Raw genomic sequence first — 21133 nt, 5'->3', positions numbered from 1 at the left:
TTTTTTTCCAGAATACTGAGTGTAGAGTTTCAGAGGAGAAGCCTGAAGAACTGATCCAGTTGAGGGGTATGTGTTATTCTTTGTTTATTGCTTAGATTTGATTTTGGGAAACTTGATTGTTTCTGTTAGGTTCAATAGAAAGATTTGGGTTTGCAGTTATGCTTATGCAGTTATGACGTGGTTTGCAGTTATGCCCTAGTCTCTCTTTTGATGCCTACAGCTTTCATTTTCTTGAAATCTATTGGATGCAACTAAAAACTATAATTAGCAAACGGTAATTCAAGATTTCATTCATTCTAGTGTAAATTTGTAGCAAACTGAACAGGACGACATTCATTTATTTATTACAAGCAATTAACCAACTGCTCCCATTGAAAATCTGGGCTTTCTTTCTTCACCTAACAAATTAGATTTCCTCTCATCTTTTTTGTGCCACTTTTCACTTGATTTTGTTAGAAGTTTTGCATTTGTGGTTGCGGATCTACTTTCCTATAAGTATATACTTGAAAATGATACATATATATATATATATATATGCAGTTTCTTCTGTTATAAATTTTTTGAATGCACTAAGTGTTTGATAATACTTGTGTTTCATTTGTCATGACTCGTATGTACATGTTTGGAAATTGCTTTGGCTATGGTATTTATCAACTTGTTGATTAAGGTTGTTGCTTTCTATTAGGTGATTGCTGGATTGTGGGTTCTATCCATTGTGGGAGCTTGGTGCAATTTCTTGACCTTGTTTTACATAGGTAAGAGAGAGTAGTTGCATTACTTTGCAAGTTTCTTGGTCACAATTTCATTTCAGTTCTTATTTAATTTTTCAGCACTTAAATTTGCTTTCTCAGTGATAAGCTGGCATGGATGCATCAAGTCAAGCTCATGGAACATCTACTCCTACACCTACAACTGATACACCTACCACTGCCACAGATACAGTTGTTGGATCCTCAATCCAACCAACAAATGAAGCAGCACAGCCAGAGACAGCAGCAGTAGATGTAGAAGCTACTTCTACTCAAATGGGTGGTAAGATAACTTCTAACATTTGGAATCATTTCAAGAGGTTGAATGTTCAAGATGCTGCATGCAATTACTGCAAGAAGGTGATAAAGGCTCATACTGGAAGGAATGGTACAAGTGGAATGTGGAAGCACTTCAACAGATGCAAGCAGAATCCTAACAAGCCAAAGCCTAAAGGACAACAAACTCTGACATTAAATCCTGCAGAACTGGGTGAGGATAAAGGTCAGTTAGTCTCTACTATTTTCAGTCAAGATAAATGTAAAAGGGCAGTTGTTGAATTTATTATAATTGATGAGATGTCATTTAGAGCAGTTGAGGGTGAAGGTTTTAGGAGAATGATGCATGTCTTAGAGCCTAGATTTGTTGTGACAGGTAGAATGACTATTTATAGATGTTTATTAGACATGTATGTATTAGAGAAAGAAAAGTTGAAAAATTACTTCAAGTCAACCAAGCAGAGGGTTAGTTTGACAACAGACATATGGACTTCACCAAACAATTTCAACTACATCTGTGTAACAGTTCACTTTATTGATCAGCAGTGGAAGTATCAAAAGAGAATTATTATGTTTTTTGAGGTTAGTGGTCACAAAGGAATTGACATTGGTGAGATGTTAGAGAAGTGTTTGTCAGATTGGGAGCTTAAAGATGTGTTTACTGTCACTTTGGATAATGTGAGTGCCAACAAGGTAGCAATGGATTATTTGAAGACTAGTATTGTTTCAAAGACAAGGGCAGAAGAGAGAGCTAGGTACTTGCATGTAAGTATATGTATATGAATATGACTTATTTTTTTTTTTATTTTCTACTTAGGATTATGCTTATTAGTTTTGTTAAAATATCTAATACTTGGTTGAATTCACCTTTTCAGGTAAGGTGTGCAGCTTATGTACTTGCACTTGTGGTAAAAGATGTTGTGAGGGTCTACAACAAATCAATTACAAGAATCAGGTCAGTTGTCAAGTATATAAAGGGTTCTCCATCTAGGTTGGCTAAGCTTAAGCGTTGTGCAAAATTAGTTGGAATAGAGTCTAAGGTAACATTGATATTAGATGTTAAGACTAGGTGGAACAACACATTCTTGATGCTACAGGCTGCAGAAGTGTTTGAAAAAGCATTTATTAGGTTAGAAAGGTATGACAAGGAATATCGGCAGTTGTTTTATTACCCAAAACAGAGTGAGAAAGATCTACCTGATGCTAATGATTTTGATATTGATGTTAATGTTGGTGAAGAAGAAGAAGAATTTAGTGAAGAAGAACAAGAAGAAGTTGAGGTGACAGGGAAGAAGAAGAAGGCACAAAAGAAGAAGAAGGTAGTAGTGAGGAAACCTGCTCCATGTGAAGAGGACTGGATCTTTGCCAGAGGCCTTGTCAAATGTTTGAAAGTATTCTTTGATGCCACTGTTGCATTTTCAGCCTCAACTAAGGTAACAACAAACACTTTCTTATGGCAATTAGTTATCATATATGAGCAACTAGTTGAGTTTAGAGATAATGTAGATGAAGATCCTTTTATTGCTACTATGGATTGAAAAATGTTTAAGAAGTATAACAAATATTGGGGTGATTATGCAAAGATGAACCCTACAACCTTTTTTGCCATATTGTTGGATCCTAGAGAGAAAGAAAAAGGACTACAATTTGCTCTTGAGCTCTTGTATGGGAAGAATTCTTCTAAGGTTGAATCTGTTATGAAGCTTGTTAAGTTGGATTTTAAGATTCTATTTGAAGAATATAAGGATGCCTATTCAGTTCATGAGGAGGAGTCAAGTAGTTCTATCCAGGGACAAACCAAAGCAGTGGTAAGTAAACCAGTGGCAGGGCCAAGTCGTATGAAAGAGTTGATGTCAAGGAGTAAGAGGTTCAAGAAAAGCCCAAATGATGATGAGGGAAAAACAGAGTTGGATAAATATTTCATTGACGAGTATGAAGAAGGTGAAGGAGAAGATGATGATGAGGAGTTTGACTTATTGGGTTGGTGGAAGACCAACAGTACAAAGTATAAGATATTTGGACATATGTCTAAGGACATATTAGTCATTCCTGTGTCTTCTGTTGCCTCTGAGTCTGATTTTAGCACAAGAAAGCGAGTCTTAAGTCCTTGTAGAAGCTCTTTATCTACAAGGACAGTTGAGGCATTGCTTTGCACACAAAGCTGGCTAAGGAAGCCAATACAACTTGATCTTGTATCTGATTACATACCAGATGATGATGTTGAAGTTGAAGAAGGTAACATATTACATTATTACTTGTGTTTGGCAGTAATAGATATAGTCTAATAGTTACTAACTGCTATTATTTGTTTTTGCAGCCTTACTTGGTCCTATCAACACTGATGACACCACAAGTGCTGCTGACATGGATTAGAAGATCAAGATTCAAGACTACTGCAGCACTAGTTGCACTGCTAGTTTTTTTTTTTCTTCAGATTTTCTCATTTTCAAGACTTAGACTAAGTCACTTAGTGTGTGTGTCTGTGGCTACTGCCTACTGCTACTTCTTTTTTCCGATTTTCAAGACATTGTTTGTTTGGTTTGCTACTTATTAGTTGTTGCTTTGAATGAGAATTGAGATATTATTAATACTTAATATATTGAAAAACAGGTACTTAGATTGTCAGAGAAAAAAACATATTTCTGTCTGGAAAAGTATCGACGGGTATCGGAACCGTACCTGGTACCGTACCTGGTACCGAATGGTACCGTAACCGAGGTACAAGGTACAGGTACCGGTCCAAAATTTTGGAACCGAGGCTAGGGAGGTACAGGTACTCGGTACCGTCAAGAACCGAGCCGAACCATACCGTGTGCACCCTTGGAGTTCTTGTCATAAGCTGCATCAATAAAGATAATATAGCAGTTTTCAGGCAATTGGCTAATGACACTATTCAGATTCTCTTCTTCAGTAATAGTCCTAAGGTTATTCTCAGGTGCAGAATTACTCAAGTAGGTATTTGTATGATTAACTAACTTAAGAGCCAGTCTAGTAGTAACATAGTGATTAAGGCTTTTCCCTTGAAAAGTGCTGAGACATCTCTCTTTCCAGATACTCCAAGCAATCGTAAAAACATCCCCAGCTTTAGATTTTAAACTGTCATTAGAGAGCCATTTACTAATCCAACACAAATAAGACATCCCCGATCTGTTTTACCTTAAAATTAGGGAGAGAAAAAGAATCCATGTCCAGCAGTATTGCATGTAACCTCTTCATTCAATTAGTATAATTTTCATTTTCCATAATTAAAATTTTGCTAAAGCTAAAAATGGTTAGTTAATATATTATAGTCAATTCAATTAATTAAAAGCTGACTAGGATGGTAGTCAATGTCAAGGAGAATGTCTAAAACTTGACATTCCCATTAACATTGTCAACCCAAAGTCATCTGTACATTGGTTTAAGACATCATGGTTGGAGAATGATTTTAGAGAAAATGGATGTGTATCCTAGGTGGATTTTGACATTTATCTCCACACACATGCCATTAGAGAAGCTATTAGAAAAAGTGATGCGTGTGAAACATCCACATTCACCATTGGAGAAGCTTTGATTTGGAAATCCAAATCCAATAATAGAGCATTCTAAAGACTTTTAGAAAGTCACTATCCAGTAACATAGAATTCTAACATGGGGTTAGTCAAGATGACTTCCGGGGAGTTCGCAAATCTACTGTTAGTCCATAGAGACTTCTGGAGAGTCTCTTAATGTCTCTTGTTATTGGTTAGATAATTTTTTCAAGTCATTTAAATTCTCTTAAACTCCTTGTTATTGGATTAAGATTTCAAAAGAGTCACTCCAGTACTCCTGTTATTCGAAGGAGAGTTGAAAGTCATTGATTTGTTGTTTTCAGAGATTTGGAGAGACTTTTTCTTAAAAATAGGCATGGTAGAAATCTCTCCTCAAGAGGTGATATTTTGGGAAACTTGGAAATTTGGAGATTTTTTGGGTTTTGGAGTGAACTATTTTTTTCTCTCCTTGTGCAATAATACACTTATGAGCCACTTATGGAGTAACAACTCCGCATAGGAAATTAGTAGCGAGATAACATAGAAAATAAAATGTGGGACGAATGGAATAAAGAGAATGAAAAATTAGGCATAGGAAAGCAGTGAGATTTATTTCGACAATGGACTCATATTTCATAAGGTAGTCATGGTACTTTTATTATTACTCTAACGTGAATAATAAAAAAAAATCGATAATGTTTGGAATTAATCAGGGGTTATTATACAAATTTTTGTCTCTGTAAATCACGTAAACTTTCTACAAGTCTCATATTTTTGTCCCTACAAATCTCATGTTTTGTCTCTACAAGTCACAAAGACTCTCTAAAATACTCTCAGAGAATCACTAAAAATCTCTAGATTTTCATAGAATTTCCGGGAGTCACTCGAATTAAAAATCTACAAAAGTCCATAAAAATCTTGTTTGAGTACACCCCTGTAAAGACTTTCAGAAAGCCACTATCCAATAACAGAAACTCTCGGAAATTAACAAAGACTCCCTATCAACTAACAATAGATTTGAATTCCCAATAACCCTCAATTGACTGACCCCTGTAAATGCCAGTTAAGATGATATCCACTCATCACACTACTAGTGGGTGGAACAGGGGCATTAGAGAAATCCCGGCACAGAGGATGCGCGACCGGTTCTCATGTCCAATTCTGGAAATATCCACAAATTTCAGGAGGAACCAATGTCTGGACTTAGAAAGCAGAAGTGCTAGAAAAACCGGGATGTTTTTCCCGAAAGTCCATAAAGAGAGATGTCTGGACTTAACTCCAACTTTCATATGTATAATCCACTGCATATGTATTTTACACTTCATTACGTTGTCGTATCATTATTGATTTACTTTTACTCTCTTGTTTGATTCTTTTTCTTTTTTTTCTTTTTTTTTTTGATTATTTTGGTTATGAGTCATTCTCGGTCTTATTTCTCTTTTCATTCTATAATTTTGTTTTTAGCTTAAATGACTCAACAAACTCGTCAAGATCTTACTTATTGATCTCACTCAGTACATTTGAATCTATCTCACTATAATGTATTTTTCTGAAATAAAGTTATTCTTTAAGAGTCACACATTTGTCCAATGAGTCGGGTACAAAATTATGCATGACTCCAAACTGTTTGACACCTGATGAGGTCCGAGTTAGATGCCAAATCAGATTAGATGGCGGATCACACCCAAACAAACAAGATGTTGATAGTATTCTCCACCTCTCTATTCATCTTCCCATAATCTAAGCCTCACATATATATATCGAGATTCGCATTGAGATTCAGGTGGGGTTCATCATTCCTATAATGTGGGGTTTAGATTATAGGGAGGAGAATAGGGAGGTGAAAAATAGGGAGTTGAATAGCACTGCCGTATCGGAAAAATCTTCCTGTAACTTATCAAAAAAGAGCTCATATAATGGAGTTCTGAATGAGTTTAAAATCGTGAGGGAATAAACGGACACAATCCCGTGTTCATGAAAATATCGTATACCTCATATTTTAAAAATTAGCTTACTTTCGGATTATATTCTTGTAAACTAAAACATCTACATATAACTTGTATTTCCTCCTCCTTCCCTTTCATCTACAATTGATTAGGGGAGGCGGAGGAAATACAATCAATGACACCGGCGGCACGGAATCACTAGAAAGAAAGGAAGCCAGTTTAAGACTCAGCTCGGCTAAGCTTAGCTTGGGTAAGCAAATCACCGGACAGGACCTCTTTTGAAAAGTGTTATTTTCCTCCTTAAGGCGTATCACTAATAATTGATGTATTGTTTGATACTTGTTGTTGGCGTATTGAGTACGGAGAATCAGAAACGATAGAAACGAAAGAAGCCTCTCTCAAACCTCCTGGTTTTCTTTTTCTTCAAGCACTAAATCCTAATTTCGTCATCGTAACTAGGTAGGTAGATTCATTTCTATTTCGTACTCCTTCGATTTCTTCTGTTAAATTATGTTTTCGGCATTGTAATTTTGAATTCTGATTACTCTTTGAAATAGCAAAGAAAAAAGGGGATCGAAATAAACCAAGCTTCTCTCCCAAACCTCCTTTTCTTCTTCTCTACCACACACACTAATTGCATCGTCGTAACTCAATGTAAGTGAATTAATTGGTATTTCGTACTCCTCTAATTTCTTCTGGTTAAATTTTGTTTTCGACATTATAATCTTGAATTCTAATTATTCTGATTTCTCTGTGAAACAGAAAAAAGAGGATCAAAGTAACCACAAAAGCCTCTCTCTCTCAGACCTCCTTTTCTTCTTATACCACAAACATTAATTGTCCATCTTCGTAACTACTCAGGTAAGTTGAATTTTGTTTTCGCTCTGAATTACTCTCGGTGTAACACTAGGTTCTAGGGCGTTCCTTTTATTTGTGCAAGAAACCCTAATTCCTGAACTCATTTCTTCCATTTTAGGTTAGTCGTTAACAATATTAAGATATATTTATTCTGATCTTTTATAATTTCTTCCTTTGATAGGTTGTTTCATGATGTCAGACTTTGATGTTCATGCACATGTAGCTCTCATAGTTCATGAACTAGCAAGTGCTCTCTTGACTCTTACCGAAGAGCAGCATACAGAAATTGTGGCAGTGATGAGACGCTTTTACGTTACAAGAAGGTTTGATTCTATTATTGTAGTTTGAAATTATGTTTCTTCATGATGCACAGATTTGATTCTTTGGCCTGATTTCATAGCGATAGGTGATAGTTGTTCATGGTTTTTTTTGATAGCTAGGATTGGTTGTTCTTGAGATTCTCAAATTGTTAGGGCTAGGATTTCTATTTGAGCATATGTTGAATCTATTCCAGCTGTTATGTTTGAAATTTGGTGCTTGAAGGACTAATCGGTTATGATGATTCTGCTGGTGCTTGAATTTGTGATATGCTAGTAGCTTGTATATAATTATTCTCGACGTGTTCTCTTGATTATTTTGCAGATGTGTCATATCGTTAGAGATCATGAAGATCTCCTTCTCTCCTTTGAAAGCTTAACCAAGGATGTAGATTCTTTGGAGAAGTGTATTCCACCTGATTTCAAGAATGTAGATTATTATATACAATTTGTTCAAGTAAGTAATTCTCTAAAATTGTCTTTGTATACTAAAGTCATGGAATGTAAAAATCTAATAGGTCTTGTTTTTGTATTTGTTTATTTAGAGGCGGTTTGGATCTGAAAGCCCATACTTTAAGACCTTCAAGGAGATTTTGTCCATTCAAATTGAAGGGGAAATGAACCTCCAGGATTTCTATGGAGTGGTTTGCTTCTTATTTAGAGATCAGGTTGATATAATTAAAGAGTTTCAGTGTTATGGATTCAACTTCTTGAAAGCACAACAAATGGCAATTTCAAATGGAGGAGTGTCTGTAACTCTTGTTGATATACCTGCTACCGTGACTTCTTTAAAATTGAGGAGGTACTCCAACAGTATGGTCGAATCAAATCAGTCGAAGTTGGGATTGAGGTTTGCATCTCCTGTTTTGTTGCTTTTATTTAGCCCTTGGTTTCACCTCTAAATGTATGTATGTTGGTATTAAATCAGATTCTTTCTTCCTATTTTGTAGGATACCATTACCTCTGCTATTGTTATTTTTCAAGATGCTCTTGGTGCCCAAAGAGCTGTTTTGGCATCTCCCATACTACTTGATGGTCATGGAGTCCACGTATCAGAGTTGAATTCATCTGGTGATATTTCTGAAACAATTAATTTACCTCTATATTTTTAGCTGACAGTCCCAAAAACACTGAAATTTTCCCACTTCCTGCAAGGTCCATATAACTATGTACAAGATAAAATGCCAATAACAAAATAAAATGCCAACAACAAAAATACAGAATGAGAGGAGGAATGATGTACAAATACTGGAGTACATTCGAAACACAAAACACACAAGCTAGAAGACTAGCTAATAATGTGTAGTATAACTATAAACCTAGATAGGTAGTATAGCATTCAGAACTTCATTTAGGCTTTTCTTCATTGTGAGATTATATTTTTTCTTATATGTAAGATAAGATTTGGTTCCTTTGTAGTTGCTGGGGAATCAGTTGCTGAGGAAGATATAGGAAGACATGGTAGGCACGTGCCTTCTGGTATTGGAAACGCAATTGCAAGCAGTGGTTTAGAAGGTTTTTCTGTGGATATTCAAGACTACACAAATGGTGGGTTTTTGGTGTCTTCACTGTTCCTTGTTGGAGTTGTTTTCGTAGAATTTATATATTTCTGCCTTTTTATTTTAGAGTTCGAGACCAGGTTATTGTCAAGGTTTGGGGCAGCATGTGAGAGAAAAGATACCCTTTCAATGTCTGCTTATGTTCAAATTTTAACCACGGTGAGATAGTTCAAAAGGGCCACCATGAAGGGAACTTGTTTAGTTGAATGAGAATTTCTTTCTAGCTGTTCTTGAGCTATTCATATTGTACATGCAGTTTCACAGAGGTGTGAGTGCAATTCAACAGTATATTCTAACTCGACCAATGCTCATGGATGCTGAGGTAATGAATGTGGATGCCATATTGGGTGCAGGGGATCTGATTTTACAAGTTAGTCCTAGCAATGTTTCACGTGGACTTGCCCTGCTTTACAAAGAAATATCAGGTTTGCAGATTCTTTTTTTTTGTTTTTGTAGATGCGTCAATGATCAGTGTAACTGATGTTTGGTCCTTCTCTGTTGCAGAGTCTGTGTTGAAAGAAGCTACCACGATAATGCTCGGGTTCCCTTCTCCTGATATTGTCATGAAAATCCTTGTGCAGGTCTTTCTCTCTCTCTCTCTCTCTATATATATATATATATATATATATATCGGATTTACATTGCATGACCTCGCTGGGTCATTGATTATCTTTTAGTGTTGTAACATGATCTGTTAATTTATGTAGTTGGTATTGGAGTTCCGAATAATATCACTTCTAAATAAGCTTCTAGTGAAGCCTTCTCTTGTGAACTTGCCTCCAGTTGCTCAAGGCGGGGTTTTGTCAGTGAGTTGAAAACGAATTTTATTGAATCTATGGTTAATTAATTGTCAGTTGAAGGTTAACCATATAGATCCTAATTTTTGACGTTGTTTTGGATGAGGCTGCAGTACCTTCGAATTCTAGAGGTCGCATATAAGAAGACAACTGAGAAGACAGGGGAACTTGCAAGGAACCTGCAAGCTGTGGGGTGTGGTGACTTGGGTTTAGAGGGTAATGCGATTTTAACAATGGCATTTTTCTGTATGTTCTGAAACATGAAGGCCATGAAGGCCATATTCACTTCATAGTTTATATTTTGAAACATGAGTTTGCATATTCTCCTTCTGCTTTATTTTCTTATTAGATGGCGACATACAAAATGTGACAAAGAGATTACCTCTTTGCTGCTAAGTGTGGTTATGTCGTAACTGTTTCAGCCATCAAATGACCTAAGAAATTATGTTAAGTAATGTATTTGAAGTGCAATATGGTGAAGATGAGTGGTTTTGATGGTCCAGGTTTTATTGAAAGTCTATTTTGACAACTATCCTTTACATGAGCAGGCATCCCTTAGACAGCTCTTTCAGGCAAAGGTATTACATTCTTGTAACTCCTATTCTAGCTACCTAAATTTTCTTTTGTTAGTTATGTAACCCGTAATAAGCATTTGCTATGTAAAGATGGAAGAACTGTGCGCTGAAAACCACACTGAATCAAGCGGTACAATTGGAGGCTCCAGAGGAGTCTTAGATCCATTTTCCGAACACCAGATATCATTATTGGTAGTGACCGAGTTTGTGCGCTGGAATGAAGAGGCGATAGCTAGATGCTCTTTATTTTCATCTGAAGTGAGTTTTTTTATCTGATTTTAGGTCTATTGCTGCAATCTGTATCGTGGCTTACTTCTCAGGCAATGGAATTGCATTATTAACTTGCGATTGCTGAATGATATGAGATCCCAATGTAGTTTTATAGTTGTAGGCATGGCGCTGCACCCTCATTTTTATTTGGATCTCACTCTTGTTTCATTATGCATGCAGCCTGCTACACTTGCATCCAATGTCAAAGCAGTGTTCACTTGCTTGCTGGCCCATGTGAGTAGTGGCTAGTTTTATTGTTGGATTGAATAGTAATTTGGCACTGAATTTACAGTGTTGAAGTTTGTTCTCTTTCCAGGTTGGTCAATATATTACTGAGGGGATTGAACGGGCAAGGGTCATTCTTAATGAGGCTGTAGCGGCGAGGGAAATAATTGTGGTTGGTACTAGTGTCAGTAGAAAGGAGGAGGCTGCTATAGCTGCATCTGCATCTGCTGTAATTCTCTACCAATCCCTTTGTTGCATCAAGTATCTTCTAGAGCTCATTTTATTAGAATTATGGATATTTCTTGTTTTTTCTATTAATAGCAACAATCAAGAAAAAAATTTGCGGTGTGTTCTGTAGGCTGAAAGCAGTTTCAAATCTTTCATGGATGTCGTAAAGCGTTGTGCTAGCAGTGTGGGTATTGTCAAGCAGGTGAGCTTTTTAAATTAATTCATTCTGATACTTTTTCGTTATTTAGTTTTCCTGATGAGAAGAGAAAGTGTATTATGGATTGTTAATGGTTTGTCGTATTGGCAGTATTTTAAGAACTCTATTTCTCAACTCTTACTTCCTGTGGATGGTGCACATTTTGCTTCCCTTGAAGAAATGGCAGCAGCTGTCTCGCGTGCAGAAGTTGCTGCTTATGAAGGACTGCAGCAGTGTGTTGAAACTTTGATGGCTGAGGTCTGTATACTTTAAACTGATTCTTTAGTTTGGGTAGTCCCTCTTTGTCTCCCTCAACTCTTTTATTGCTTTTATTGAACTTGAGACCATATTTGTAGGCCGAGCGGTTACTCTCTGCTTCACAGATCCCTCCAGATTACTTGCCACCTGAAGATGGAATGGTTCCTGATCTGAGGTGTGTGCCTGCTTAACCCCAATTAGATCTTTATGAATTTTAAAAACTTGTACCTTACATTTTCCATTTCTCTGTGTTAGAGTTGTTGGATACCTCTCTCATGTGGTATAGTAATCCATTTCTCTTATTATACCGAATATCTTATTATACCAAATTGGTATAGTAATCCATTTCTCTCAAGTATCGATTAACAACCTCAAAATAAAATCTCAATAATGTCTATTGTTAAGATTAATCCTAAATCTTAGAGCGGTATTCTTATATTTACTGCCTTGTCTGATCCTCATATTGTTTGTCATTTTAGGGTAGTTTGTTGCACGAATTACTGCTTAGGCATTGGCAGCCATACACATTTAACCCCGGGTAATATTCTTTGCAATGTATCTTCATTACCTGTTAATTTTGACAATTGTCATTCCAGATGGTCACCGTTAGTTTCTCGATGGATGAATGAGTGGTTTCCTCTGATCTATTAATTAATTACAGATTACAGTAATTGTCAAACTGTCTTGTGCCAACCAACTGTGGTAAAGCTGGACTCACTGAGGGATGCTCATTCAGGGGAAAGGGAGAGGTTGCGATAAGGGAATGTTGTGGTGATGGCAGAAAGAATTTTGTTTTTCTTTCTACTTTTGTTTAGTTTTAATTGGAGAATGGAAGCCAGGGTATCAGAGGAATGGGTTTAGGATTGAAGTAACTGTTTTAATTGGAGTTGCTGTAACAACGCATTTGACTGCAAGTCTAGTAAGCTTTTAACTGTTTATTTGAAAACTGTCGTCAACTTAATTACGCAGAATTTTTTCTCCCATGTGTCTTGTCGAAACCTTATTGTTCTCAACGTGCCTAAACTTGTGAAACAACAAGCTTGGTCGACTTCACTATACTAGTCCAGTTATTACTGGACATGTATATTAAGCTTATCGTCCAATCATTTCACAAGTCAACGAACTTGAATCCCCGACATAAAAATAAATAAATCACTGTCCCACGCTTCTCCAAGAGTGTTAATTTGAGATGTGCATTTGAGGGCTGAAGATGAGAAATACATGCTGGACCAATATCTTATTATGCCGTGCATTTATTATTCCAAAGCCGACTGCTCCTGATCCAATTTACCCCAAACACGTTGCACTAGCAAAGAAGGCAAGGAACGAAGGAATTTACAAGCAACCATGGTGCCAAATTTCTTATTGCCCTCTTATCGTTTAATTAATCGAAATGAATTTATCGTTTAATTAATCGAAATGAATTTATAGAGGATCCAGTTCTGTTGGGGTATTCACATATCTCAGGTCATGTCCCTAAGATAAGGACAACCAACATGGTAGATTACCTCATGTAATGTCTCTGTATTTTCTCTTGTTTTAGTTTTTAATACGACGTCCAACTTTCAAAAATAAATAAAATATTGGCCGGTTAGCTTCGAAAGCTTCCATTTCAAGAACTCCTGCAACCCTGTAATTCTTGAATTAAGATTTGCTTCCCCCTACTATATAACCTGTGCATGAAGTGAATATAAACCAATTGCAATTTAACTGCGGGATTTACAAGTTTCGGAAACTCCCCGAATTCGTTCCATAACTACAGGAATATCCTTTTCCGTCAAAGTAGTAAAACAACACCTAAACCATCCAGGTTCTATGCAATGACAGGAAGAACCTGGAGTTAAATTAATCTTACCTACATTCAACAATTTTTCCCACAGCTCGAGCTCTCCTTTCTCGTTGTAAGAGCGGATTAGTCCACTCATATCAGCCCAACAGTAAAAACCACCACTGCTCTTTGCGCACTCAATTCCTAATTCCTTCAACCCCCCGACGAACTCTGTGTACATTTTCCTAAGTCTTTCTTTATTGGTTCCAATAAACTGCCGAATGAACTTGGTATCTGAGAGCATTGGAATCAGAAGGCGCTGAGTAGGAACTGAGATTGAAGAGAATCTTGCCAATTTCTTTGCAGCAGCAAGAACGTTCTGATTGTAAGAATAGATAACCCCAACTCTGAATCCAGGAAGAGATAGATCTTTAGATAGCCCGTATACAATATGAACCCTGCTCTTAACAAAATCTACTGAATCAAGAACCTCAACCATGCTCACAAACTCTTCATCTCCATGGGTCGACCCAGCAAATATCTCATCACAGATAATGTGGATGTTCTTCTCCCTACCAAAATCTACTAAGTCGAACAGCATTTCCCTACTCAATAGATTGCCAACTGGATTTGCTGGATTTGCAAAGAGAACTCCACGAACCTTTAGCCCCCGTTTCTTTGCCTGGTTGTATGCCCGATCTAGAGCGCTAATACTTAAACCGAAGTTGTCGGTGCTACGACATGGAACAGGAATTAGCTCCACTCCAGTTCGGTATTTTATATCCCTATCAAACCTGTGAAAATATCTTCATGCTTCAGTTACATGGCAGAAATTTAGTACACATTAAAGATTTTTTTTCCGTACAGAAGTTCAAAGCTAAATATAAAGTGAAGCATTGTGTTCCAATTTAAGCCTAAATTAAGTTACATTTGCCATGCTATGGAAAGTGGTATACAGTATGCTACTCTTTCTAAGTAAATCCGAGGTCAAGAAACTGAAAAAGAAGATATGAAATTTACCCCGGGTAGTACGGCGAAGGCACAAGGAATGCATTTCCAGTATCAGCCAGGCAGAAACTAAGAATCTCAACTGCAGGGGTTGCACCAGCAGTTAATACCATCTGGGACGGACTAAATGAAACTGAACCATCCATGACTTCAGACATAAATCCTGCCACAGCCTGCAGCATTGGTATGATTGGTGCAGATGTTAATAACAGCAGATGAGAAGACTATGTACTTTCTTGAGCAAGAAATAATGTATGCCACAGCATCCAGATAAAAACCAAATATCCTTTTGCCACAAGGATAGACACAAACTCAGGTGTTAAATGATTAGGCAAACAGTACCTAAAGAAAAGTGTATTCATGTGACTTTGTCCAAACACAGCAGAAGGCTATTGGGTATTCTAGTTAGGCCATGAGTCATAACAATTACTGCCACGAAAAACAAACTAGAAATCACATTCCTTGTTTACCCAAGGAACGCAATTATGCTTGAAAGATGAAACTGAACAAACTAAAAATTTTCATCATAAATCACATGATACATTCATAAGATCAAGTACGAAGATCCAATTTGCAGCGTGAACAGGAAACACGTGTCATGAAAAGGGAACAATCTCTGGGACCATACAATGTACATCTTAAGATCAGACGGTATGGTAAAAGAAAATAAAATAAATCAAGGCTGACTGGGGCAAGTCTTCAGCAGTTTGTAAGTGAACAGAAGCCTCGGGTTGTACAGTTCAAAATTACCCTTCAGTTAGTTTTTTTTCTCAGAGGTTAATTGTAAGTGTTAATGAGCCACAGAAATATGATTGCTTTGAGGCAAGTTATGCATCCTATTCACACGATTACCTCCTCAAAGTCAAAAGTTATGAAAATTCCTACATAATGAATCAACCTTCACGAAAGAAACTGCAATCCTGTAGGAGAAGACTTTCTTCCAATATAAAAACAACAACAACAAACTCTATGAAGTACATTCATATACAGAAAAGAAATGCTCGTCTAAATTCGAGTATGCAACTCGAGCACAAATCAAACCCACCAGAAGCTAGACTAAGAACGACCAAACCATCATTCATAGAATGAGCAATCATTCACCAGTAAGGGACCACCAATATTCATTAATTCGGCGAGGTTTATTTTCCAAGTACTATTTCAGCTAACTAACACAATCACCATCAGTAAAGTTCATCTATTAACCCGTCATGATTATTACTTTTATCGGGTCTACTATCACATTTTTTTCACCTTTATTCACTGAGTAAATTCAAATTATCATCAACCATAACCAAATCAAGAAAGAAAAAAACATAAAAAAGAAATCTGACATTACCACTTTCAATTCTGTCAATCCATCAAAAGGCTGATATGTAGCAATCCCACTTATACTCAGTTCCTCATTTCCACCCATTACCAACTCCTTGGCATTTTCAGTAAGCCAATCTCTAACCAAATCCAATGACAACTACAGAAACAAAACAAACCCATTATTCAAAAATCCTCACTGAACACAATTCCATCGATACAAATATCAATTTCAATTAAACACGAAATTAACATAGAATTAAGCAAAACTAACCTTATTTTCAGCTAATCCAAGTTGAATAAACCCATTAGGATTAAAAACCGCATCATAAGGATCTTCTTTAGATTTACTCAGTCCAATATAATAAACAGAATCATCAGATTTCACAATTGAATTAGCCCTAGAAGATATATGAACAGAACCACCACTTCTAGGAGACATCAAATGTGTACGAGATAATGAACGATTCAATTCACCACCAACTTCAGATAGTTGTCCCGAGGACGGTGACGGTGATAACGGATTAGGCGGTGAAGAATTATTATTATCATCAGGTTGAGATGATGATGAAGAACGGTTTCTTTTGAGATAAAGCTGCAAGAAGTAGAAAAGAGCACAAGGGATAATTGAACCTAAGACTAAACCTCCTCTACCTTGTACAACACCTTGTAATGGTACTATGATTCTCATATCTGTCGTTACTCTTCCTCCACCACCACCACCACCAACGTTTTGTTCTTCTTTTGAAAGCTTGGAATGGGTTTGGGTCATAATTATTGGTGGGATTTGTTCATGGGGTGTGGCCGGAATCTGATGATAGCTTTGGGTTATCCGTCCGGCTAAAGCCGGCGGAGTTCGCGAGTAGCGGAGAGACAGAGGAGGAGGATGAGAGAAGGAGAGGGAGAGTGATTTTGTTGGAAGAGAGGAGTGGAGAAGTGTTGTTTGTTTTGTTTTGTTTTGAGAAGAAGATGGATCTTCTTCTTCTTGTTGTTGTTGTTGGGAGATTTCTCACGTACTTTGACTAAATTACCATCGATTAAAATATTAATTTCCCCAAATGGCCTTGTACTTTTTTTTTTGAATTATAAAAGTGTATGCCGTACATTAAGACAAACAGTTGTCACTGATGAAACCAAGAGCAACAACATAGTGAAATTGTTGCAAGCATCACCTTAGGACAAATCCACGCTGTAATATAATGCAAACACCGACTAAACGATCTATGAATGTAAAATCCAAGGATGAGTCATAAACAATTTGCTTCCAAGTATTTTACACCTGGTTCGCTGGGCATATATCTGACAGAATTCGATAAAATTATCGGGTCAAATTTTAGATTTTACTCGCAGTGGATAAATGCATTACAGCATACATTTCCGGCAGGTGTGTGTTGAAGGAGTGTGACATTCATTCAAGACAGTTCTTTCATTTTCCTAATATGCTGCCATGATAGTGGTTGCGACTCCCTTGATTAGTGGTCTAAAAGAGGGCTATTAATGTGCATACATGTGAGGAAAATACTGTGTCAATTCAAATGGGATGGGCCGGTTCCTAAACTTCAGATGGGAGGAGAGTAGACTATACCGGGAAAAAATACCTACTTTTACTTCATTGATGACCGTACGTATATCACGGGATGTGAATTGGACGGTGTTGATGTGAGTTACCCTACTTGGACAGTACAATCACAATTATTGATACGTACTTCCCGCCTTCTCTTGCAATTCTTTTTTGAATCTTTTTGGACCCAAAAATGGTACCCTGGTTAGACTTTAGACCATCACAATGGTTTCTGCATGAGTATACGTTTAATTAATCAAAATGGGTTTTTATATCCACATTTTAGCTTATATGGCATTTCCAAATGCCAGAAATAGCCGGACCAGATTGAGATAAGACATCAAGCTCATCTCAACAAGTCATCAACCAAAAGTACATGAACAAACTAACGTGCATTACTTGGGGAAAAGGGTCCAAAAAGGTATAGATTGGATTTTGCATAATCCAGTCTTGAACGTTAGTTGTGTCAATGGACGTAGCTGCAACAAGTATCTCTTTATTAGAAATGGAGGGAGTATTAATTTTGTGCTTGGCCACGTCATTTGCAACTTCTTACTTATCCTAACTGAGATAAAAAAGAACCATTTTAAATTACACTTTGGATCCTAGTCCCATTTATTTTAGGTGGACAAAGGTTTTATCTGATTAAACAGTAATGAAAAATCCTATAATCATATGGAATTTGGTAACGGAGTTTTGGTAATCCTATAATTATCAACCACAAGGGCTAATTTCGTGAATTCTCACACTCAAAATGAGTTTGTATTCCCTCCTCCTGGTAAGCTTTGAGATATCCTTGATGTCATCATACTTTTTGTTCCTTTGTAGTGATCGAGTCCTCCGCCTCAAAGCTTAATTTCCCCACTCCCAGGCCTTTGTTTTGGCTGTCATTCTTGTTCTTGAATTTTGGTTCCACTCTCTCACTAAACTCACTGTCTCTCACTTTTCCTAGCACCCCATGCCAAATCCTGTTTTTGTCCTACTTTCTGTTCACCACAAACTTCATTTCAGAAATCTTGTAATATCATGTTAGTTAGGAGACCCACATTAGCAATCCAGTCATGGAACCCTAAACCACACACAGCCTCACATCCTTCAAACCACAGCTAAAGGTTATTGAAAAATCTAACACTAGAGGTGAAGGTTTTTAATATTTTTAAGGTTATGAAGCGAAGTCCAGGTTCAACCCCAATCTAAAACTTCGACAATGTACACCCCACCCTATGATGTAGTTGGATAGATAGAGTTACAGAGTGGAGAGGATGTTGATGCTTGTGGTACTGAAATTTTTTGGGTTTTGTTTTTGCTTGCTTGCTTTTGTCCTTAGGACACCAAGTTGTATTGATATGAAAACAATGTAAAACTAACAACAACATGCAAGAGTAAGGCGAAAAACTTTACTTGTCTTCTTGTAATTTTAATCAACAGTGTAATACAAACTAAGTTCCTTTCCATCTCTTTCTGATCTCGTGCCATTGCGTTTTACGACTTTATAACGACATTATTGCATTGAACTTGAGTCGTGATACTCTACGTATGTATGCTCGTAAGTACATGGACATCATAATCACTCTTGGACGGAAAATTTATCAGAATGCGAGTTAACTAGGGAAATAAATGTGAGATTAATGTTCTCATGAGGTAACGTATGGCTTTTGTTCCCAAGTGTTGTTCATGGGCCAATTCAATCAAAGAGGAGGAAAGAAATGCTCAAGTTAGAGAGGAAAATTGCTGAAGACGAGAGTGAAGATTTGAATGCGAGCTAACTAGGGAACAAAAGAATGATCAACGTTCTAAAAGTAGTCGGGTTGCAACATCCTAGTATGAGTTTAGGCTTTCCAACTCTTCGCACACAGTCTTACTGGGCGGTGTCTGTTGCCTATTTTTTTAAAATGGGCCTTGCGGAAAACTTACTAATATTTAGCTACAATTCGTATTCCCATTCTAAAAAAAATACAGCCTAAAAACTGCCTTCTGAACTCGCACTACACCAGAATTAGGTAAAGTAGCTAGAGAGTCCTAGACCGTTGATGGAATATAAAATAGTGCAACATGCATAAACTTAAGGATGAAACAAGTGCAGTATGATAAACATATATATTACATGGGCCTAATTGAGCAAAACTTTTAAGGCAAATGAAGAAACACTTGTTTCCTTCTGCAAGAAAACATCATATTATATTCGAGTGCTGGTTGGCACTAATATCAGGAGAAGTTGGACTTTTTCTGATCTTTTTTGATCAAGTGAACAAAGAAATGGTCCAAGTTTTGGTTAAAAGAAAACTACCTTACATACATAGATCTATGGTAGTGTTCAATATTCCAAGCTAATGTATCAAACTTGAACTACTTTCATCTAACCTCACCAACTTACAAATACACAAGTAAACTATGTCCAAAAACAGAAGAAATAGTGCTAAATTTAGCTAGATATTCCATTTTCGTAGATTTTTTCTAGTCCCCTTCCGTCGATCTATCAAGTGTTACCAAGGTTAAAATGGTTCAGCCTAATGGGGTTGCAGAAGGAGTTGGAGTGGTCACTGTTGTGTACAAGGTCAATCTTCATTGCGTACAATGTGCAAGGGAAATCCAGAAGCGTCTCCAAAGAACCCAAGGTGACATTTCTTACCAATTTACATTCATGATGCAGCAAAAATAGAGTACTAAAACATGATGCTTAATTATACTACATGAGCATGCAGGAGTTCAGATAGTTGATGTCGATATTCAAAGCAGTGAAATCAAGGTGAAGGGTCAAATCAATCCAAAACTAGTTCATGAGGAGGTTATTAGAATAAGCAAGAAGAAGGTTGAAATGGTAGTTCTTCAACCCAAAGTAGGGGAGAAAAAAATCTCAACAACCACAACACTGAAGGTTCATTTGCATTGTTCTAAATGTGAAAATGATCTAAAGGCGAGGTTATTAAAACTTAAAGGTAAAAATCCACACTCGACAACTCATGCACGAATCATTTGAGAAAGCAAGAGAAAATTTGAGCTTGACCATGACTTTTATTTTGGAAACGTATAATTTTTTCTCTCTTTCATGATGTGACAAATGTAGATGTTTACGGCGTACGATCGGACTTGCAAGCGCAAACTCTAACTGTTGAAGGAACAATGGAGTCGCATAAATTGGTGGAATATATACAAAAGAAAGTTCGCAAGCATGCAGAGATCGTAACCCTTAAGGTGGTGGAAGAGAAGAAGGAAAAAGAAGTGAAGATCATTGAAACAAAAAAAGTTTCCGAAGAAGTGGAAGCAAAGAAGATAGAAATAAAAGTAAATAAAGAAGTGGCGAGTTCTAGTGTTCCTTATGTAATCCACTATGTAAATTATGCACCTCAATGGTTTAGTGATGAAAATCCAAATGCTTGTTATGTAATGTAAATTTGAATTAAGCTCGAGTAATAAATTAACTTGGATCTTAAATTGTTCAATTATGTGCTTGGATTATCGCAAAGAGAAGCAAAACTTATTCATTTCGGCCCCTAATGGCTGAGTATTGTCTCGTTGAATAGAAGATGCCCCGCTTCATGGATATCCAAGAAATTTACGATGGCCAAAACTCGATCGAGAGACGGATTCGAATGCGATCCCTAGTGAATGGAGAGAAGATGGTTGGACGTTGTTTAGACATAAAGAATTAAAGATGGCTTGCCTTGCTTGGAGACAGCAAAAGTGTATCTTAATGGTTGGCTTGTTCGATATTTTCATAACGTATG

The 21133-nt window shown here is 36.9% G+C and overlaps 3 protein-coding genes across 3 annotated transcripts; 2 read left to right on the top strand and 1 right to left on the bottom strand.

Annotated features, from left to right (window-relative positions):
* The first annotated feature begins 863 nt into the window (after positions 1–863).
* Positions 864–12744, top strand: LOC113272286. The gene is made up of 22 exons (XM_026522144.1): positions 864–1790; positions 1901–2248; positions 2609–2833; positions 7981–8112; positions 8201–8323; positions 8428–8505; positions 8606–8726; positions 9075–9203; positions 9282–9373; positions 9471–9639; positions 9719–9795; positions 9922–10020; positions 10125–10247; positions 10515–10589; positions 10677–10844; positions 11037–11090; positions 11173–11310; positions 11440–11511; positions 11617–11763; positions 11862–11938; positions 12243–12301; positions 12425–12744. The coding sequence occupies exons 1-22, from the start codon at positions 864–866 to the stop codon at positions 12520–12522; spliced, it is 3531 nt and encodes a 1176-aa protein (XP_026377929.1). The 3' UTR covers positions 12523–12744.
* A 699-nt stretch (positions 12745–13443) lies between these two features.
* On the bottom strand, positions 13444–16820 carry LOC113275076 (probable aminotransferase ACS12). The gene is made up of 4 exons (XM_026524514.1): positions 16122–16820; positions 15876–16007; positions 14552–14712; positions 13444–14325 (listed from the first exon to the last, which is right to left on the bottom strand). Exons 1-4 carry the CDS (start codon positions 16617–16619, stop codon positions 13470–13472), a joined length of 1647 nt encoding a protein of 548 aa, XP_026380299.1. The 5' UTR covers positions 16620–16820; the 3' UTR covers positions 13444–13469.
* Positions 16821–19861: 3041 nt separating this feature from the next.
* On the top strand, positions 19862–20822 carry LOC113273699 (heavy metal-associated isoprenylated plant protein 4-like). Its single transcript, XM_026523336.1, has 3 exons — positions 19862–20023; positions 20111–20344; positions 20473–20822. The coding sequence occupies exons 1-3, from the start codon at positions 19906–19908 to the stop codon at positions 20796–20798; spliced, it is 678 nt and encodes a 225-aa protein (XP_026379121.1). The 5' UTR covers positions 19862–19905; the 3' UTR covers positions 20799–20822.
* The last annotated feature ends 311 nt before the right edge of the window (positions 20823–21133 follow it).

Source organism: Papaver somniferum, chromosome 4, assembly GCF_003573695.1.
Source record: "Papaver somniferum cultivar HN1 chromosome 4, ASM357369v1, whole genome shotgun sequence".
Taxonomy (NCBI): domain Eukaryota; kingdom Viridiplantae; phylum Streptophyta; class Magnoliopsida; order Ranunculales; family Papaveraceae; genus Papaver; species Papaver somniferum.
Note: the sequence above shows the minus strand (reverse complement) of the source record. Positions and strands in the feature narration are given on the sequence as shown.